General features: G+C 38.2%; 1 protein-coding gene across 2 annotated transcripts in view; it reads left to right on the top strand.

Annotated features, from left to right (window-relative positions):
* The first annotated feature begins 3,896 nt into the window (after positions 1-3,896).
* Positions 3,897-17,988, top strand: part of atp6v1h (ATPase H+ transporting V1 subunit H) — a 39,059-nt gene continuing 24,967 nt past the window's right edge. For both annotated transcript variants that reach the window (XM_058394900.1, XM_058394899.1), the window contains exons 1-4: positions 3,897-3,989; positions 4,437-4,575; positions 16,202-16,301; positions 16,532-16,621. In XM_058394900.1, coding sequence (XP_058250883.1) covers positions 4,472-4,575; positions 16,202-16,301; positions 16,532-16,621 — 294 coding nt within the window. In that variant the 5' untranslated portion in view covers positions 3,897-3,989; positions 4,437-4,471. The remainder of the gene's footprint in view (positions 3,990-4,436; positions 4,576-16,201; positions 16,302-16,531; positions 16,622-17,988) is intronic.

Here is a 17,988-nt window from a genome sequence, read left to right as displayed (position 1 = left end):
TGACCAGGGCTGTACGCGACACTCTTGTTGAAATGCATGTTCATAGAAATACACGTGTATTTATTTACATTTAAATGCCATTATACCTTACCTATTTGGAATTTCACAGTGTGCATTTTGCGTTAAATTCAAATATGGTATTAGAACTAGAATATTCTCTCAGGACGATATGATATGACATTTATTATTAACTATAAATAACATGGTAACTTTGGATCGCCACCAGATCTGAATTTCTATTACAAGTCTGTGTTCTGTATTGTTTCTAAATAAGTGAAATGCAAATGAACATGTAATCCATAACTATATATAATGAGCTTGTTTTAGTGTACAGCTAAATCAAACCACAGACCACAGCTCGGGACACGCCGCACACCATTCTTTTGATTATGCAACCTTTCAAGTGGACTTAATGACTTATATGGATAGGTCAATTTTGAAGATGATGAAAAAAAAACCCAGTGAAGAAACAGTGGCTACACCTGTGGGTAGTAATCATCTAGGGAGCATAACTGCACGGCAATTTTCAGCCCTACTTTAAGTTATTATACCTTATTGTAACATCTAGACATACATACAGTATATTCACCAATCAACCATAACATTATGACCACCTGCCTAATATTGTGTTGGTCCCCCTTTTGCTGCCAAAACAGCCCTGACCTGTCGAGGTGTGGACTCCACTAGATCCCTGAAGATTATTTTGATAGATACTGACCACTGCAGACCGGGAACACCCCACAAGAGCTGCAGTTTTGGAGATGCTCTGATCCAGTGGTCTAGCCATCACAATTTGGCCCTTGTCAAACTTGCTCAAATCCTTACGCTTGCCCATTTTTCTTGCTTTGAGGACAAAATGTTCACTTGCTGCCTAATATATCCCACCCACTAACAGGTGCCATGATGAGGAGTTCATCAGTGTTATTCACTTCACCGGTCACTGCTCATAATGTTATGCCTGATCGGTGTATAATTGCTGCATAAACTTTATGTAAGATAGAATGATATTAACAAACAACAGAGGCAGATGAAGCTTTCACACAGAAAGCTGCTGATATCACGCCTTCTTTTGAGTACTATAACATGTAAGTGTTATTAATATATTATTGCATAATTAAACTTGATTTTTTATATAGTTTGTTATTCTTCAGGTTCTAGGATTAAGATTAATATCACAAACCCTGGATGAAGTTTTTCTTACCTGAAAGGATATAGGAAGCTCAGATCTGTTTCCATATTCAGTGTCATTTTCCGAGCTTCCTGGTACTTGGTAACTTTCAGCATTCCGACAGGCCAAGAGCATCCACTGTAACCGCCCACACATTAAAAAGGGTGCGTGGTTGATGCACCACACCACAGAAGCTACTTCCCACTTTATGACAATCCCATCATGTGGCATTCTCTATTTAGCTTTTTTCCATCTTGCCAGAATGATGTCGCAGCCTAAAGAAGATAATCTTTCCGTAAAGCACATTACCATTGGCAGTATCACATAAATATAGGTCCTTGTCTGAGGAAAAAAATCCTAAGACAGTCATGCCAAGTAAGTAAAAGCAAAACATTAAGTACATTCTTAGTGGAGAGGGCAAAAGGGGATTATGGACACACTCTCATTAAGCTGTGTCCTGCTGTGGTTTAGTGCATCTCACAGGCTTAGGACTGATTAAAATAGAAAGTGGTTGTAGGTTTGTGTGCTTGTATTCGCATGTTGTTTTTCTGACATAAAATATATATCTACTACTATCAATCAAACAATTCATAATCAGATATTGGATTTTGGACCTTACACAAGAAATTACAGGAAGGCCTACTTACAATTTTGGACACAGCAGATTTCCACTCCACCTTTATTTATCTAGTCTTTGCTTTTTCAATAAGGTGATCATTCTTTTCCTAGAAAATAGCTCATGAATAATTAATGAGTGTGAGCATAGAGCCAGCAAAAATAGCAAGCTGGTTATCTGCAGTGCCTCATATGTTATGAACTGATGAATGCATAAAGCATATGTTAATGTAGGTTGGTGCAGCCATATCCTTTACACTTACATATGCTTCTTTGACAGGAACATTGTGCACTCTTTTGAGAAAATATGATTTTGAATTCATTTAAATATCCATTCACCACAGAGTGTCTGCCAAATGTAATTATCCGACATTTCAGTCATGTGATTTTTCTTTTATGGTCACCTAATTACTGTCTTCACTGCATTAAGTGAACGTAATTAGAGGTAGAAGATGGTGAACATTTACTCACTTTACATCAGAATTAAACAAATACCAATATCAATGAAAAAAGACTTTCTAAGCATATCCAATTATACTAAGTAGAGACATTACTCTGCAGCACAGACATGTAACTTACAGTCAGTTGGACATTGAAGGGGAAGATAGTGGTACATATAGACTAATTATTCATTAGTATAACTGTGTTTTTATTTCCTTTTTACTCAAATTATTTTTTGAGTATTATTATTATTATTTTTACTCAAAGAAACAAAAAGCTACAGAGTTGACAGCCATTTAAATAATAAGTCTGAAATGACAGCAATTTAAATCTGTAAAGTGATGGTCCCAGTTCTGGTATGATTCAGTACTAGGGTAAATAGTAACAGATAACTATTTTTTCTTAATTTTTCTAAAGTTTCCAAAATGTCTTGGTATGCTGATGCATTAAGAGTTCCTTTCACTGGAACTAAGGGGCCAAGCCCAACCCGTGAAAAACAACACCTGAATTCAATGATTTGGGGGGTGTCCATGAGGCAGCATAGCGGAAAGGATTTGCTGCACATTTGCCTCACACCTTTGAGATTGGGAGTTTGATTCTTGCCTCTACCCTGTGTGCACAGAGTCTTGAGGTTTTCTACAGGTACTCCAGTTTCCTTCCCCAGTCTAAAGACATGCATTGTAGGCTGACTGGCATCTCGAAATTGACCGTAGCGTGTGAATTGGTGTCTTCAACTAAAGTGACTCCAGGGAGACCTGTGGGATAGGCTCTAGGCTTCTCATGACCCTGTGTAACATAAGTGGACCAGAAAATGGATGGATGGATTATCAGTAAACATAAATAGAGGAGGACAGACATGATAACGGTGATGCAGCAGTGATGGTCTGTCGGTCCTCAAAACTTCTGCTTTATATTTACATTTACATTTCTGGCATTTGGCAGACGCTCTTATCCAAAGCAACATACAAGTCTCTATCAATGAATACATTAACCCTGATTCAATAGGTCGCAGATTATTTTTTAATCAACATACAACAGTGCATAAAACAAACAGGGAAAAAATAAGAGCTAGTTCTGTGCTTCAGGTGCTTCATACACTCTTTATACACACTTCATACATGACATCACATGAAACATTTCATTTTTTTGTCTGTACCATTTATCCAGTCTATCCTTGGGTCACGGGGAGCCTGTGGGCATCAAGGCATCAAGGCAGGATACACCCTGGATGGAGTGCCAACCCATCGCAGGGCACACACACACTCATTCACTCATGCAAACACACTCTACGGGCAATTTAGAGACTCCAATCAGCCTTGATGCATGTCTTTGGACTGTGGGAGTAAACCGGAGAAACCGGGTAAACCCACCAAGCACAGGGAGAACACGCAAACGCTGGAGGTGTGAGGCAAACGTGCTAACCATGCCACCATGAAACACTAAGCCACCATGAAAGCCACCACCATGGCCACCACCATGGCTAAGCCACCACTAAGCCACCATGAAACATCATGACTAATATCAGTGAAAATTTCCTTTATTAAAGCTGTTACATTTGTATTTACATTGCTAAGGTTTTATTTTCTCTAAATGCCTGGCACTGGTGCCCTGTGATTGGATAAAAGCCACACTCTCTCATGAATTATTCATCATTTCCACGCCTCATCCTTGCCAGGAAATGGTTAATTTTGACTTTTGCATGTGACGCTGCCACGTGACATCGGTCTCGTGACGTCTTGTTGCGTTTTGACAACCGAGGCAGCAGGTAACAGATTCAGATCTTTAAAATACGATCTGTTTATTTATGTTTTTTAGTAACGATACGCTGTGGATATAATGCAAATTAAGAGCACAGTATATATATTTATATATTTATATACACAGGTTTACCGCTGTGACGGACGCTGCTGCAAAGTCAGCTGGCTAAGATGCTAGCCAGCCGGCTAACGTAACCTGGTCAGCTGACTGACATTGGGAGATAGCTAGACATTTCCATTCAATATATGTTTACGTTTTATTTTGTCGCGAGTTTATATTAAAGACAGCAAGCTAACTGCGCGTTTGTGTGTCTGCTGATAGCTAATTGAGCTAGCATACAACTGGGTATAGCTGAGTGCTAGCATTAAAAAGATGGAATAATCATACTGTGGCCTGAGACAGTTAAAGGGTTAATGCCTTGACTGCCTGGTCTTTCTTATATTTCTCCCGTTAGATTTCTCGAGGTGTAGATCAAGCAAGTGCTTGGACATGGATATCAGAGGAGCAGTGGACGCTGCTGTCCCCACCAACATCATCGCTGCCAAGGCGGCTGAGGTCCGAGCCAACAAGGTCAACTGGCAGTCCTACTTACAGTGAGTTATCATGAGGCACAAAACCCAAACAAACAACCCTCCCCCCAACACACACAAATATCTTAAAAGTGAAATACAAAGCAGTCATTACTCTTTCTCTCTTTTTTCCATCTTTTTCTTTCTCTCTCTATATATACACCGATCAGGCATAACATTATGAGCAGTGACAGGTGAAGTGAATATCACTGATGATCTTCTCATCATGGCACTTAGTGGGTGGGAGCAAGTGAACATTTTGCCCTCAAAGTTGATGTGTTAGAAGCAGGAAAAATGTTTGAAGCAGGAAAGAGTTTGACAAGGGCCAAATTGTGATGGCTAGATGACTAGATCAGAGCATCTCCAAAACTGCAGCTCTTGTGGGGTGTTCCCGGTCTGCAGTGGTCAGTATCCATCAAAAGTGGTCCAAGGAAGGAACAGTGGTGAACCGGTGACAGGCTCATGGGCGACCAAGTCTCACTGATGGACGTGGGGAGCGAAGGCTGGCCCGTGTGATCCGATCCAACAGATGAGCTACTGTTGTTCAAACTGCTGAAGAAGTTAATGCTGGTTCTGATAGAAAGGTGTCAGTGCACGACGGATCTGGGCTGTTTTGGCAGCAAAAAGGCGGCTATCACAATATTAGGCAGGCAGTCATAATGTTATGCCTGGTCAGTGTAAGTTTCTTAATACTTCCCTTGGATTTTCCAAAAAAAAAAAAAAAAACAGGAACTAAACTCTTTTCTTAATTTACGAAAATGGTGTCAGTGTCTTGTGACTGTTTTTGTCTTTGTGTGTGTGTGCATGCTGCTCACTTAGGTCAAGTTTTCATTTGAATTGGAATGCTTTTAAAATATTTAATCGGATCATAATTCATATATTTTATATAATTTTAAAATGTTTGACACCAGTATACTGACAGAGAAATTCACCCCAGGCTTTCTTTTTTCCCCCCAACTTCGGTGTGATTTTTCACACAGTACATCATCACAGTATGTCATCTAATTCAAGACTCTTTGTTCAATAGTTTCATGGTCAAAAGTTGTGTATGTTTTTTTTTTTGTTGTTTTTTTCTCTGATGCTGTTGCAACATGAAGCAGATCAGGTGATGTAAATCTGTCAGTATTGCATAAGTTTGGAAAAAATACTACTTTTCTGTGGCTGTTAAAGACACTAAAATCACAACACTTCAGTATTGAGTGCTGTACAATATACCAAAGTATAAAGCACATCAATTAAGCAGTCTGTTGCTGCAGTCCATGAAAGCTATGGTTAAGACTAAGAACACTAAATAGCACAAAGTTCATTTTAGATTTAAACCCTGTTTAAACACCACTAGCTGTCCTGATGTACTCACTCTGTTATTTATTTGCTGATAAACATGATCAAGGTGTGTGATTTAGTCATTTTCACAGCTTAAATACTCAAGAGACCAAACAAGCGAGTACATCAATTCCCATGAGCTGATCATGAAAATGTTGTTTTTGTGCCTAAAAAACTTAACAGCAGAAAGTCTCTGGCTCTTCTGTAAACCACAGGCTGTGTTGTTTCTCTTCGGTGTTTTTTCCCCACCTGTTATGAGCGTGAGGTGATTATATACCGGAAAGAGGTTAAAAGTTAAAAGCTTCCTGACTCATTATAACAGCACCACTTGCTCAAAATGCTGATTTAAAATGCAACACATGTAAAGTGGCTCTGTGCGCACTAATCTTATTTTGTTAAGCTCATAAATTCTATTTGATTGCATATAGTGGTAACGCATGGTTAGGTTAATTTGATGGTTCATTACAGATCATTTACATGATATATTCACTTGCTCATATCGTGAAGCATCTAAACGAAGCTCCGGGCTCCAGTGAATGAATGAATGAATGACGTCCTGACAGGTGTGAATTGGACGAATCGGTCGTAGGCAGATGAAAATAAAAACGAATGAGTCAGAGGCAGCATGAAATAAATGAATGAGTCGTGGCTCTGTTTCTTCTTTTTCTTTTGGTATTTGATGTCGGACTTCATTTGTGTTTGAAAGAGTTTTACACAAAAAGCACTGAGTTGAAGAAAATTAAATACTTTTCTAGACAGCTATAAAAGTGAAACAACAGCTGATGAATACCTGCCTTAACACTCACACTTCTACGTGGCCACTAAAATATATATTTGCAGTGCCAGACCTTTAGTCATCCCTTTCTATAGTCCAGACATGTTTGTATAAGCACTGCTTACTTGGTCCTTGACTAATATCTAAGGCCAAACTCCAACAACTTGAACAAAAACATGGTGAAGTGAATAAGACTGATCTCCTCATCATGGCACCTGTTAGTGGGTGGGATATATTAGGCAGCAAGTGAACATTTTGTCCTCAAAGTTGATGTGTTAGAAGCAGGAAAAATGGGCAAGCGTAAGGATTTGAGCGAGTTTGACAAGGACCAAATTGTGATGGCGCCAGATACCACAGCACACCTTCAGGGATCTGGTGGAGCCTCGACGGGTCAGGGCTGTTTTGGCAGCAAAAGAAGAACCAACACAATATTAGGCACGTGGTAATAATGTTATTCCTGATCAGTGTATATACACATTCATAGACCACTTTATTCATGCAGTTATCTAATTTATGCAATTATCCAATCACCCAATCATGAGGCATTGTCATGTATGAAACATGCAGATACAGGTCAAGAGCTTCAGTTAATGTTGAGTGAATGGAATAAGTGGAAATGGAAATAAGTTATCAGAATGGAGTTCTGTGCTCTCCACAGGCGCTACAAGCTGTGGCCTGCTTGTAAATGCCAGAAAGGCTGGTTTGAATATTACAAAAGTTATCAAGAACACATTTCGTTCCCCATTTTGATATTTGATGTGACCGTTAAACTCACGCTTTTGACTTGCCTTAGCATTCTTTTACACCATGACATGCATGCCAAATGATGAGCTGTTTAGATTAAATAAACAAGCATGTGAAATTAGTGAACCTGAGCTCTTATCCATCATTATGCCCTACTTCTGGTTAGAGATCTTGGAGTGCTGGTTGGACAGCCGAAAGATGCATAAGATAACTGTGGATAGTACCACTTAGAAACTCTGAAGATGGACAATTTGTAGTTTTTCATTTGAATTTCTGTTTTTAGCTAACCTGCTGGGGGCAATATATTCATAGAAAAGTTTTAAAAAACATGGATAGTTTTTTTCCCCCTCGGATGTTTCTATCTTCAAAATAAATAGTGATATGAAACCCATTTCTGCTCTCTGAGATGCCCCTGAGTGCTTGTTTAGAAGCTTCTAAAATATAAAGGCTTTATATTCTGTGTAAAGTTATCCGGACAGACGTAAAAATATCTTGCACTGAAAGCTAACAGTGTCCTGACTTATTTTATATCTGAAGGTAAAATAATTCATTTGTTTATACAGATTGAAAATGTCAGATAATTCAATTTCCAGTTCACTAGGATGCCAGTGTACTTGTAAAAAGGGTTAATAATCACACTACCTGGTATCAGTCAGATGAGGATGAGTTTTGAGTCTCAGGGATGTTTTTCCTTGCTACAATACATTTATAAATGTTAAATTTACATTTTATATATATATATATATATAAGTCTAAATTTGTTGGTTACATAAGAATACAGTACATCCCCCTGGGACAGTACTTCATAGAAGCACCTTCGGCAGTAATTACAGCTGCAGTGTCTTCTGGGATGTGTCTGAACTTTGCACAAATAAATCCTGATATTTTTTCCTGCCTATTATTCTGTGGAGAATTACTCTGTCATATTAGATGCAGACTGATGATAAAAGGTAATTTTTCATGTCAAGGCTATAGGTTCTAACAAATAGATTCCGGTTCTTGGTTTTGAACCACTCCAGTGTAAATATGGTAATGCACCAGTCAAACATTATGACCACCTGCCTAATATTGTGGTGTTCTCCCTTTTGCTACCAAAACAGCCCTGACCCATCGAGGCATGGACTCCACTAGATACTTGAAAGTGTGCTGTGATATCTGGCACCAAGATGTTAGCAGCATATCCTTTAAGGGAGGCCCTACCTTGCAACTTACAGGACTTGAAGGATACTTTTGATAGATATTGACCACTGCAGATTGGGAACACCCCACAAGAGCTGCAGTTTTGGAGATGCTCTGATCCAGTGGTCTAGCCATCACAATTTGGCCCTTGTCAAACTCGCTCAAATCCTTACACTTCCCCATTTTTCCTGCTTCTAGCACATCAACTTTGAGGACAAAATGTTCACTTGCTATATATTATATATATATATATATATATATATAATATAAAATCTACCCTTGTCAAAGTCTCTTGCAGACTGAAACAAATTTTCTTTAAATAATAATGCTTATATGAGGTGCTACTGAGATGAGAAACCGCATGTCTACCTGACAAGGTCTGTCTTGAAATTCTGAATTTATGTCTGATTGTAAGCAGTAGGTCATTGACCAGAATGAGCAAATGATGTTTCCAGAAGCCAGATTAAAGTCATGAAATAATGCATTATTTCATATAGAGCTGCTGGTTGCCAAGATTCTTAGATAGTGGAAAGTGTGTTGAAGATTGGATGGTTATTGGAGAAATCGGAACAGTCATGAATGTGGCTTCTTGTTCCCGAGGTGTAATATCTAGTATTAAAAATGTGTCCATATGGCCCAAGCTTATGGCCATATTTATTTTTGTAATCTTTAATAACGCCTCCCAAATCTCTTAGAATAATTCCAAAATAAGATTGGATGATCTCGAATCAAGTCAACCTGTTTCTGGTGTTGAAGACTTGTAATACCCAGTGGATTGAAACTCGTCAAAATGTTTCAGGATTATTGCCTTCTGGATGTTTATTATTAGATGACGGAGGAGGCTCTACTGGCTTACTGACAGCCAGCTGCTTTGTTCAAACGATTATGGTATCCATTTTCTTGCTAAAGGAAATCGGGGAATAATTGGTTTGAAACTTTATAAATTGTTTTATAGATAAATAAATAAAAAGAAAAACAGCTCAGGGTAAAAGAAGCCTGGTGCTGTTTTGAAGACACCAATCATCGTTATCATCTCCACTCACACTGTGAGAGATTAGTTTGAGGACATACAATTGTTCAGTGTACCATGTAATGTTTTAATTATTGTTTTTCTCACATGGAGGTGGGACAAAACTGTCCAAGATAAACTGTGTACTAGAGCAGAATTTTCACTGCGAAGCCTTTTCTTTTCTTTTTTCTGTTTCTTTCCTGTACACTGAAGACACGTGAATATGAGACGATAGGTCAGAATTTCACATTAATTTCCTGATATTTACATCTAGATGTATTATGCAAAATTAAAAAAAAAATTATTTTTGTTAAATGTAAGTAAATGACGAATCGCCAAACTATTTCATTCTTCTTTTGTGATATTTTTTCCAGGGTTGAATCAAACAATTTCCAATTATTATTTATATTATATATATATTTTTTCCTCCCTTCAGTTTCCTCTTCAAGAGATGAAATGCTGCTCAATTGGGTTAAGGTCTATTGATTTGACTCTAAAAGTTTACACTTTTTCCTCCTCATAAAGTTCTTCTACTGATGTTCCTCCCAATAAGATAGGATGCGTTTCTTTGTAAATTATCAGACAGAAATTTTCTATAGACTTCTGAATTTGTTCTGCTGCTACCATCATGAATTATGTCATCAATAAAGATTAGTGAGTCTTTTCCAGAGGCAGCCATGCAAACCCAAGCCATGACACCACCACCATCACCACTGTTTGTTTCAAACATGACGTGTTTTGGATTCCGTGGAGATCCTTTATTTTCTTTGGTCTTTCCCAGAGGTGGACAGTAAAGAAGTACATTTACTTGAGTACTGTACTTAAGTACACTTTTTGAGTATCTGTACTTTACTTGAGTATTATTTTTTCTGGATACTTTTTACTTTAACTTCACTACATTTGAAAGACAAATACTCTACTTTTTACTCCACTACATTTCTGTCCAGGTCATTGAGTAGAAAGTAGTTACATTAATCATAGGATGATTTTTTTCACTCTTGTAGCATCACGTGTTGTAAAGTTCAGTGGTTTTCCATAATTTTTTTAACTCAATTGCTCAATTGATCAATTGCTGACAAAATGGACAAAGATATGCTTTGTATATTATACACCACCAATGCATTGGTAATGATGTTAGTTAACACACAAAAACGTACGCTGTGTCCAAATCCTCATACTATGTGTCCTAAATAGTATTCAAAAATAGAATTAGTATGCCCCAAATCGTAGTATACTGAAAAGAGTATTCCAAAAATTCCTGGATGGTCTACTACTTCCGGTAGAAATTCAAAGTGCAGAACAATGCACACTCTAACGGGTAATATTGCCCACAACGCATTGCCCACAGGAGGGAGGAGCCTGGACAATGGTGTAAATGCATATTAAAACGGTGTAAATGAATTGTGGAAATATATATAACTCTTTGTTAAAGCAGTGTTGCTGTTGGGTGGTTGTACAGCTACAGTTGTGTAGCTGGGTTTTAAAGCAGGTTAGATTTTTTTTCCTGACCAGTCTTCATTTACAGACCATTAGATTGAAATGTGTATGAGTGGATACACAGATGTGTACAGGTACATCTCAAAATTTAGAATATCATGAAAAAGGTCAATATTTTTTGTCACTCAGTTCAGAAAGTTAAACCCGTATATTATATAGATTCATTACACATAGAGTGAAATATTTCAAGCCTTTATTTCCTGAAATTGTGATGATTATGGCTTACAGATAAGGAAAATTCCAAAATTCTGTTTCTCAGAGAATTAGAATATTGTGAAAAAGTTCAATATTGGAAAGTCATGGTGTCACACCCTAATCAGCTAATTACCTCAAAAGACCTGCAAAGGTTTCCTGAGCTTTTAAATGGTCTCTCAGTCTGGGTCAGTAGGCTACACAATCATGGGGAAGACTGCTGACTTGACAGTTGTCCAGAAGACAGGCATTGACACCCTCCACAAGGAGGGTAAGCCACAAAAGGTAATTGTTAAAGAAGCTGGTTGTTCACAGAGTGCTGTATCCAAGCATATTCATAGAAAGTTGAGTGGAAGGAAAAAGTGTGGTAGGAGAAGGTGCACCAGCAAAAGGGATAACCGCAGCCTTGAGAGGATTGTCAGGCAAAATCCATTCAAGAATTTGGGGGAGCTTCAGACGAATCCTAGATATGGCCTACAAATATCGCATTCCTCGTGTCAAGCCACTCCTGAACCAGAGACAACGTCAGAAGCGTCTTACCTGGGCTGTGGAGAAAAAGAACTGGACTGTTGCTCAGTGGTCCAAAGTCCTCTTTTCAGATGAAAGTAAGTTTTGCATTTCATTTGGAAATCAAGGTCCCAGAGTCCGGAGTAAGAGTGGAGAGGCACAGAATCCATGTTGCTTGAAGTCCAGTATGAAGTTTCCACAGTCAGTGATGATTTGGGCTGCCATGTCATCTGCTGGTGTTGGTCCAATGTGTTTTCTGAAGTCCACAGTCAACACAGCCATCTACCAGGAAATCGTAGCGCACTTCATGCTTCCTTCTGCTGACAAGCTTTATGGAGATGCTGATTTCATTTTCCAGCAGGACTTGGCACCTGCCCACACTGCTAAAGGTACCATAAGCTGGTTCAATGACCATGGTGTTACTGTGCTTGGCCAGCAAACTTGCCTGACCTGAACCCCATAGAGAATCTATGGGGTATTGTCAAGAGGAAGATGAGAGACACCAGACCCAACAATGCAGATGACCTGAAGGCCGCTATCAAAGCGACCTGGGCTTCCATTTTACCTGAGCAGTGCCACAGGCTGATTGCCTCCATGCCACACCGCATTGATGCAGTAATTCATGCAAAAGGCCCAACCGAGTATTGAGTGCATAGAAACGAACATACTTTTCAGAAGTCTGACATTTCTCTTTGAAATATCCTTTTTTATTGATCTTATGTAATATTCTAATTTTCTGAGATACAGAATTTTGGGTTTTCCTTATCTGTAAGCCATAATCATCACAATTTCAAGAAATAAGGTTGCTAGGTTGCTACAAAAGGTACTGTAAGTATTGCATACAACAATGCAACAATAATAAAAAAATGTGTTGACATTTACTTTTGATACTTAAGTACTTTTAAAAACAAGAACTTCTGTACTTTTACTTAAGTAAAAATCTGTCTTTACAACTTTTACTTGTAATGGAGTAATGTTTGACCAGTAGTATTTGTACTTTCACTCAAGTAAGGAAGTTGTGTACTTCGTCCACCTCTGGTCTTTCCATCACTTTGATAGAGGTTAATTTTCAGTTTCAGAACGTTTGTGTGCATTGCTTTGTGCATTCATATCTTCTGATCCTTACTCCTGATGAAGGTTTACATCTAGTGCTGTGGTCTTTTTATTTCTCTTTTTTCATACAATGGATTGTGATACCTTTACCCCTGCCCTGTGGAGGTTGTTGGTGACTATTGTTATGGGTTATTCTTGACAGCTCTCATTAATGTTTCTGTCAGCTGCTGTTGTTTTCCCTGGCTGTCATGTTCCATGTCAGGTTATTTGTACACCACTTCCTTATTCACAACATTTCAAATTGTTGTATTGTTTATGCCCAGTGCTTGTGAAAAAGATTTATTTTCCCTCTTTTCTCAGCTGAAAGCTGAAATTCAGATCTGTCATCTCATATTGATCTCAAACCCAAATGTCTTCAAAGTATAGCAGAAACAAACAATAAAAAAAAAAACGGCCTTGACGTTCCTGAACATTCAGAGCGGACTTTATATCATGATATATTTAGGTTTAACAATAACGTACCAGCATTACAATTAAAAAGCTTAAAAAAAACAAAGATATCATATTATACCATTTCCACCTTTAACATAATGTAAAAAAAAAAAGATTAAACAAAGACTGTTAATGTAAAAATTACAACCTGAACAATGACTTTGCAAACCAAATTGACTTATTTTAGAGGAAAAAGCCACAAGTAAAATAACCCAATTGGATAAGTGTGCACACTTTTTTATAGAATTGGGTATTTGGCTGTGTTCAGAATCAAATAATCAAGTACATGTGAAATGGTAGTTAGTACAGGTATGTCTTCAACTGAATTAACTCCAGATTTTTCTGATTGTGAGGGCATCTCCTGCTTTCGTCCCCTGTCCCCAGATTTATTAAAGGATTCAGGTCTGGTCTCTGGCTGGGTCATTCCAAAACATTGATCTATTTTGTTGTTTTGTTTTTTTGATGAAGTCGTTCTTTCATTGGTTTGGATGTGTGCATTGAATCATTGTCATGCTGGAAGGTGAACATCTTAATCTTCAGCTTTCAAGCAGATGCCAGAAAGTTCTGTGCTAAAATGAACTGGTACTTGAAGCTGTTTATGATTCCCTACACCTTCACTAAAGCCCTAGGTCCAGCTGAAGATAAGCAGCCCAAAGCATGATGCTGCCACCACCATGCTGCACCATTGGTTTGGGGGTACTTTTGCTAATGTGCTGTGGTGTTTTTACTCTAAACATACATTTTACAATTAAGGCCAATTGGACTGGATATAAATTTAGCCAGGCTTGGATACCCCTCACCCCATCAGAAAAAGCTTGTGTTTTACAACACTGGCCCATAGCCCAGACAGATGAAGACTACGGGAGATAGCTGTCATATGTAGTGAGCATCCAGCATTTACCAGAAAGTCCTACAACTTCTTAAATGTTGCTGTTGGCCTCTTGGCAGGCTCCCTGAACAGTTTTCATTTTGTCGTCTTATCAGTTTTGGAGAGATGTCTATTGCAATTGTCACTGTTGTGCCATATTTTGTTCCACTTGTCGTTGACTGTCCTCACTATGTTCCATGGTATATTGTCTTGAAAATTTTGTTTTGTAGCCCTCTGCCCTCTCCTGAGTGATGCCTTTGAACAATTAGATTCTGTTGATGCTTTGTAAGCTCTTTGTGGCTCATGTAGTAGGGCGAAACCAAGATGTCAGGAAAAATCAATACAGCTTTATTTATTTGGACTTCAGAATGACTTTAGTTGAAGACTACTATTTCACATGAGCTTAGGATTTGTTGATACTGAACACAGCCACATATCCAATTATTAAAGGGTGCACGGTTTCGCAGTTAGATTATTTATTTATTTATTTATTTATTTACAATGAAATTATGTCTGCCCATTGTAGGCAGATGGTAAAACAAGCAAGCTAAATCTATATATGTCAGATTTGATGAAGCCAGATGCAGATGCTGATGTAATTCACAGAGCTCTCAATTCTGAAATCGTTTCCATTAGTCTTAGTGAAAAGTTTCTTCTATCATTCTGCTAACATTTTGTATGAGCCGTGCTTGCTCCCAGAGGGTTTCCTTCTGCCATTATTTTGCTGTCCTTTAAAGCTAAATAAATTGTGTGCATTGCATTCCTTCTCCACCAGCAGTTCAATGCCCAACTCCTTATCAGCCTGGAAAAAGACTCCAGTCTCCTAAAGGACAACTTTGTATTGATTTGGAATGACCCTTCTCTTTAAGAGGACAATGTGATCCAAACCATGCCAGCAAAAACCATGTCCCCCATAGCATAATGGAGTCACATGACCTCCTCATTGCAGTGATTAAGCATTCAGGCTTGTCTGTTCTCTCTGTGTATGTCAGTCAAACACTCACCTATTTGTCGGAATTATAGTTCAATCAGACTGTATTGATTTTTCCACACATCAGTGGTCACACATTAGTGCTTAAGATTTTTACCCTAATGAACTCTCACATGTCTGTTAGTCTTTGCAATGAGGGGTTCATGATGACTGTATGAACTATGACCCTACTGTTACATTTCTTCTCAGTTACCTGAGAAACAGTTTTTGCTTACATACATACTCATAATAGTCACAGTCATTTAATGTGCACTTTTAACCACCATATTTACTTGGGTCTTTCCCAAAGACCCACATCAGATTGCATAGTCACTGTTCCTATTGAAACACAAGGCAGATCAGCGGTCTTTGTGAGTGAAGCTCCTGCCATTTGTAGATTTAGCATCAATAATGATCCCTCTTAGACCTTTACGCGCATTCGTGCAACTCTAATCCCTCACAAGTGTCAACGGATTTTAGGTCAGGGTACTGGACTGGCTATGTCAAAAGCTTGATTCTATGGTCAGTGAACCATTTTGTGTGGATTTGGATGAATGTTTTGGATTTTTGACTGCCTGAAAGATTCAACCACAACCAAGTGGTAGCTTTGTCTCTGGTGGGAAAACAACCCATTTTCTGGGAAACCAACCCCACAGATTTTCTACCGTATTGAACAGTAGAGATTAGCTTCTTTCTAATATGTTGCTGTTGTTGTTGTTGTTGTCTTTCGGCTGCTCCCTGATTGCGGTCACCACAGCAAATCATCCAATACGCATATTTGATTTTTGGCAAAGGTTTTGTGCCGGATGCCCTTCCTGTCATATCCCTCCCATTATATCTCTTGTTAACCCCTCAGTGGCTGGGTTGTTTCCCTGCCTGGAAATCGAACCTGGGGGAAAGCTGAATGAATATATTACTGTATCATGTTAGAGACACAGGAAATAAGTGTTGTAGCATCACATCGATGGCTGACTATGTCATTAAGCACATATTAACTTTAGTAACCGGTGAGAGCATTTACTTTAATTTGCTTTTGTTTAGGGGCCAGATGATCTCAGGAGAAGACTGTGAGTTCATCAAGAAGTTTGAAGTCGCTCACTCTGAGCAGAAGCAGGCAATTCTGACAAATGAAGGACATCAGGTAGGTTATGATTATATGCTCACTACCTTTGTTTCCCATGTTGTAATTATTTAATACAATATTGTAGTCAGTAAAAACCTATTATTAAGTAAAAGTATTGAAGGTTAATATATTTCTAACGTTACTGATTTTTGCAGGTAAAACATTAATGATTGTTTACTTGTTTACAAGGAAGTCATTTCTGTTGACTGGAAATTAATTTTCATTGAAAAATCATTGTTTGACTGCAGTGTGCAAGGACCTTCCTCAACCTAATGGCTCACATATCAAAGGAACAGACGGTTCAGTACATCTTAACCTTGATCGATGACACTTTGCAGGTATAACAGACATACACAACATGTACAAACACGCACACACACATTAAATAATAGGTGCTGACCTTTCACTTATTTTCTTTAGTACATTGTAATTGCATTCTTTCAGAGGTCACAGTGTTTTTTTTTTTATCTGCTCAGATACACTCACTGAGCTTGGTTAATAAGACACCTGTACACTCAATTCATGCAACTATTCAATCAGCCAGTTATGTGGCAGCAGTGCATTGCATAAAAATCATGCAGATACAGGCATAAATATTCACATAAAAAATCAGAATGGGGAAAAACTTGGTCTCTGAGGCTAATTGTGGCATCAAGGTTAGTGGTGGGTCTGAGTAGATCAGAAACTGATATGAGAATGGTGTGAAAAACAAGAAAACATTTAGTGAGCTGATGTAGGCGCAGAATTCTTAATGATGAGAGAGGTCAGAGGAGCGACTTACAGATCTTATACTGTATATAATAAAAGTGAGCACAATTTCACAGCTCTTCATAGCATCATGGAGACATAAAGCCTAAAAACAACATGCAAAGATATATTTCTTTGGTACTTTTCTTTAAAGGATATGGGAAAATAAAATCCCTAACCACTTCATCTTCACTGAGAGTACCACTTGCTACTGCACTCTTAATTATGGGGAAAAATCTAATTAACGCTACATTAAAATTGTATAAAATAAAAATGTTATGATTAATCAAAGCCATAGTTAAAGGGAGCCTTCATGGTTCACAAGACATTCATGTGACAGCCAGGGCCTGCAGTTATGTCAGTGTACACACATACAGCTTGACCTTAGCATCAGGTCCGGCAGTGATCTGGAACGATGGGCAGCAGGTCGTCTGGTGAAGATCATGCATAAAGCGCATGTCCTTTTCTGGTGAGCCGGGCTGCAATAACAGAAAACTACAGTAGAATGCACTGAGCACAGGCATGGATCCTGACATGATCGTCTACTGTTGTAACCCATCTGCTCTAAAATCTTACGTCTTGCATTCTGAGAAGATTTTCTGTTGACCACAGTAGTAAAGACTAAATTACTGTAGCGTGTTAACGTTAACTTAAGCTTTTGACCTGTACGTGTATGATTTCTGGGTTGTGCATCATGCACAAGTGTTACTGTTCAAGTGCCCTATGAGTGTAGGTCATCATTTATATAAGATAAGATTTAGTTATTGCCTTGTTTCATGTAAAGTTCATGCTAGAGTGCATTTATATATATGATTTATGATATATGATATGAAACATGTATATATGATTTTAGTTGAGAAGTCATATAAGTCTCTGTTCTCTTTGGATGTCTTGATTAATGAGACCTAATGCGTAAAAATATAGCATAACTATTTAACCTAAATGGGTGTTTTCATGT

Source organism: Hemibagrus wyckioides, linkage group LG07 (genome assembly GCF_019097595.1).
Source record: "Hemibagrus wyckioides isolate EC202008001 linkage group LG07, SWU_Hwy_1.0, whole genome shotgun sequence".
Lineage (NCBI taxonomy): Eukaryota > Metazoa > Chordata > Actinopteri > Siluriformes > Bagridae > Hemibagrus > Hemibagrus wyckioides.
The sequence above is the reverse complement of the archived record's forward strand: the minus strand, read 5'-3'. Positions and strand labels throughout refer to the sequence as shown.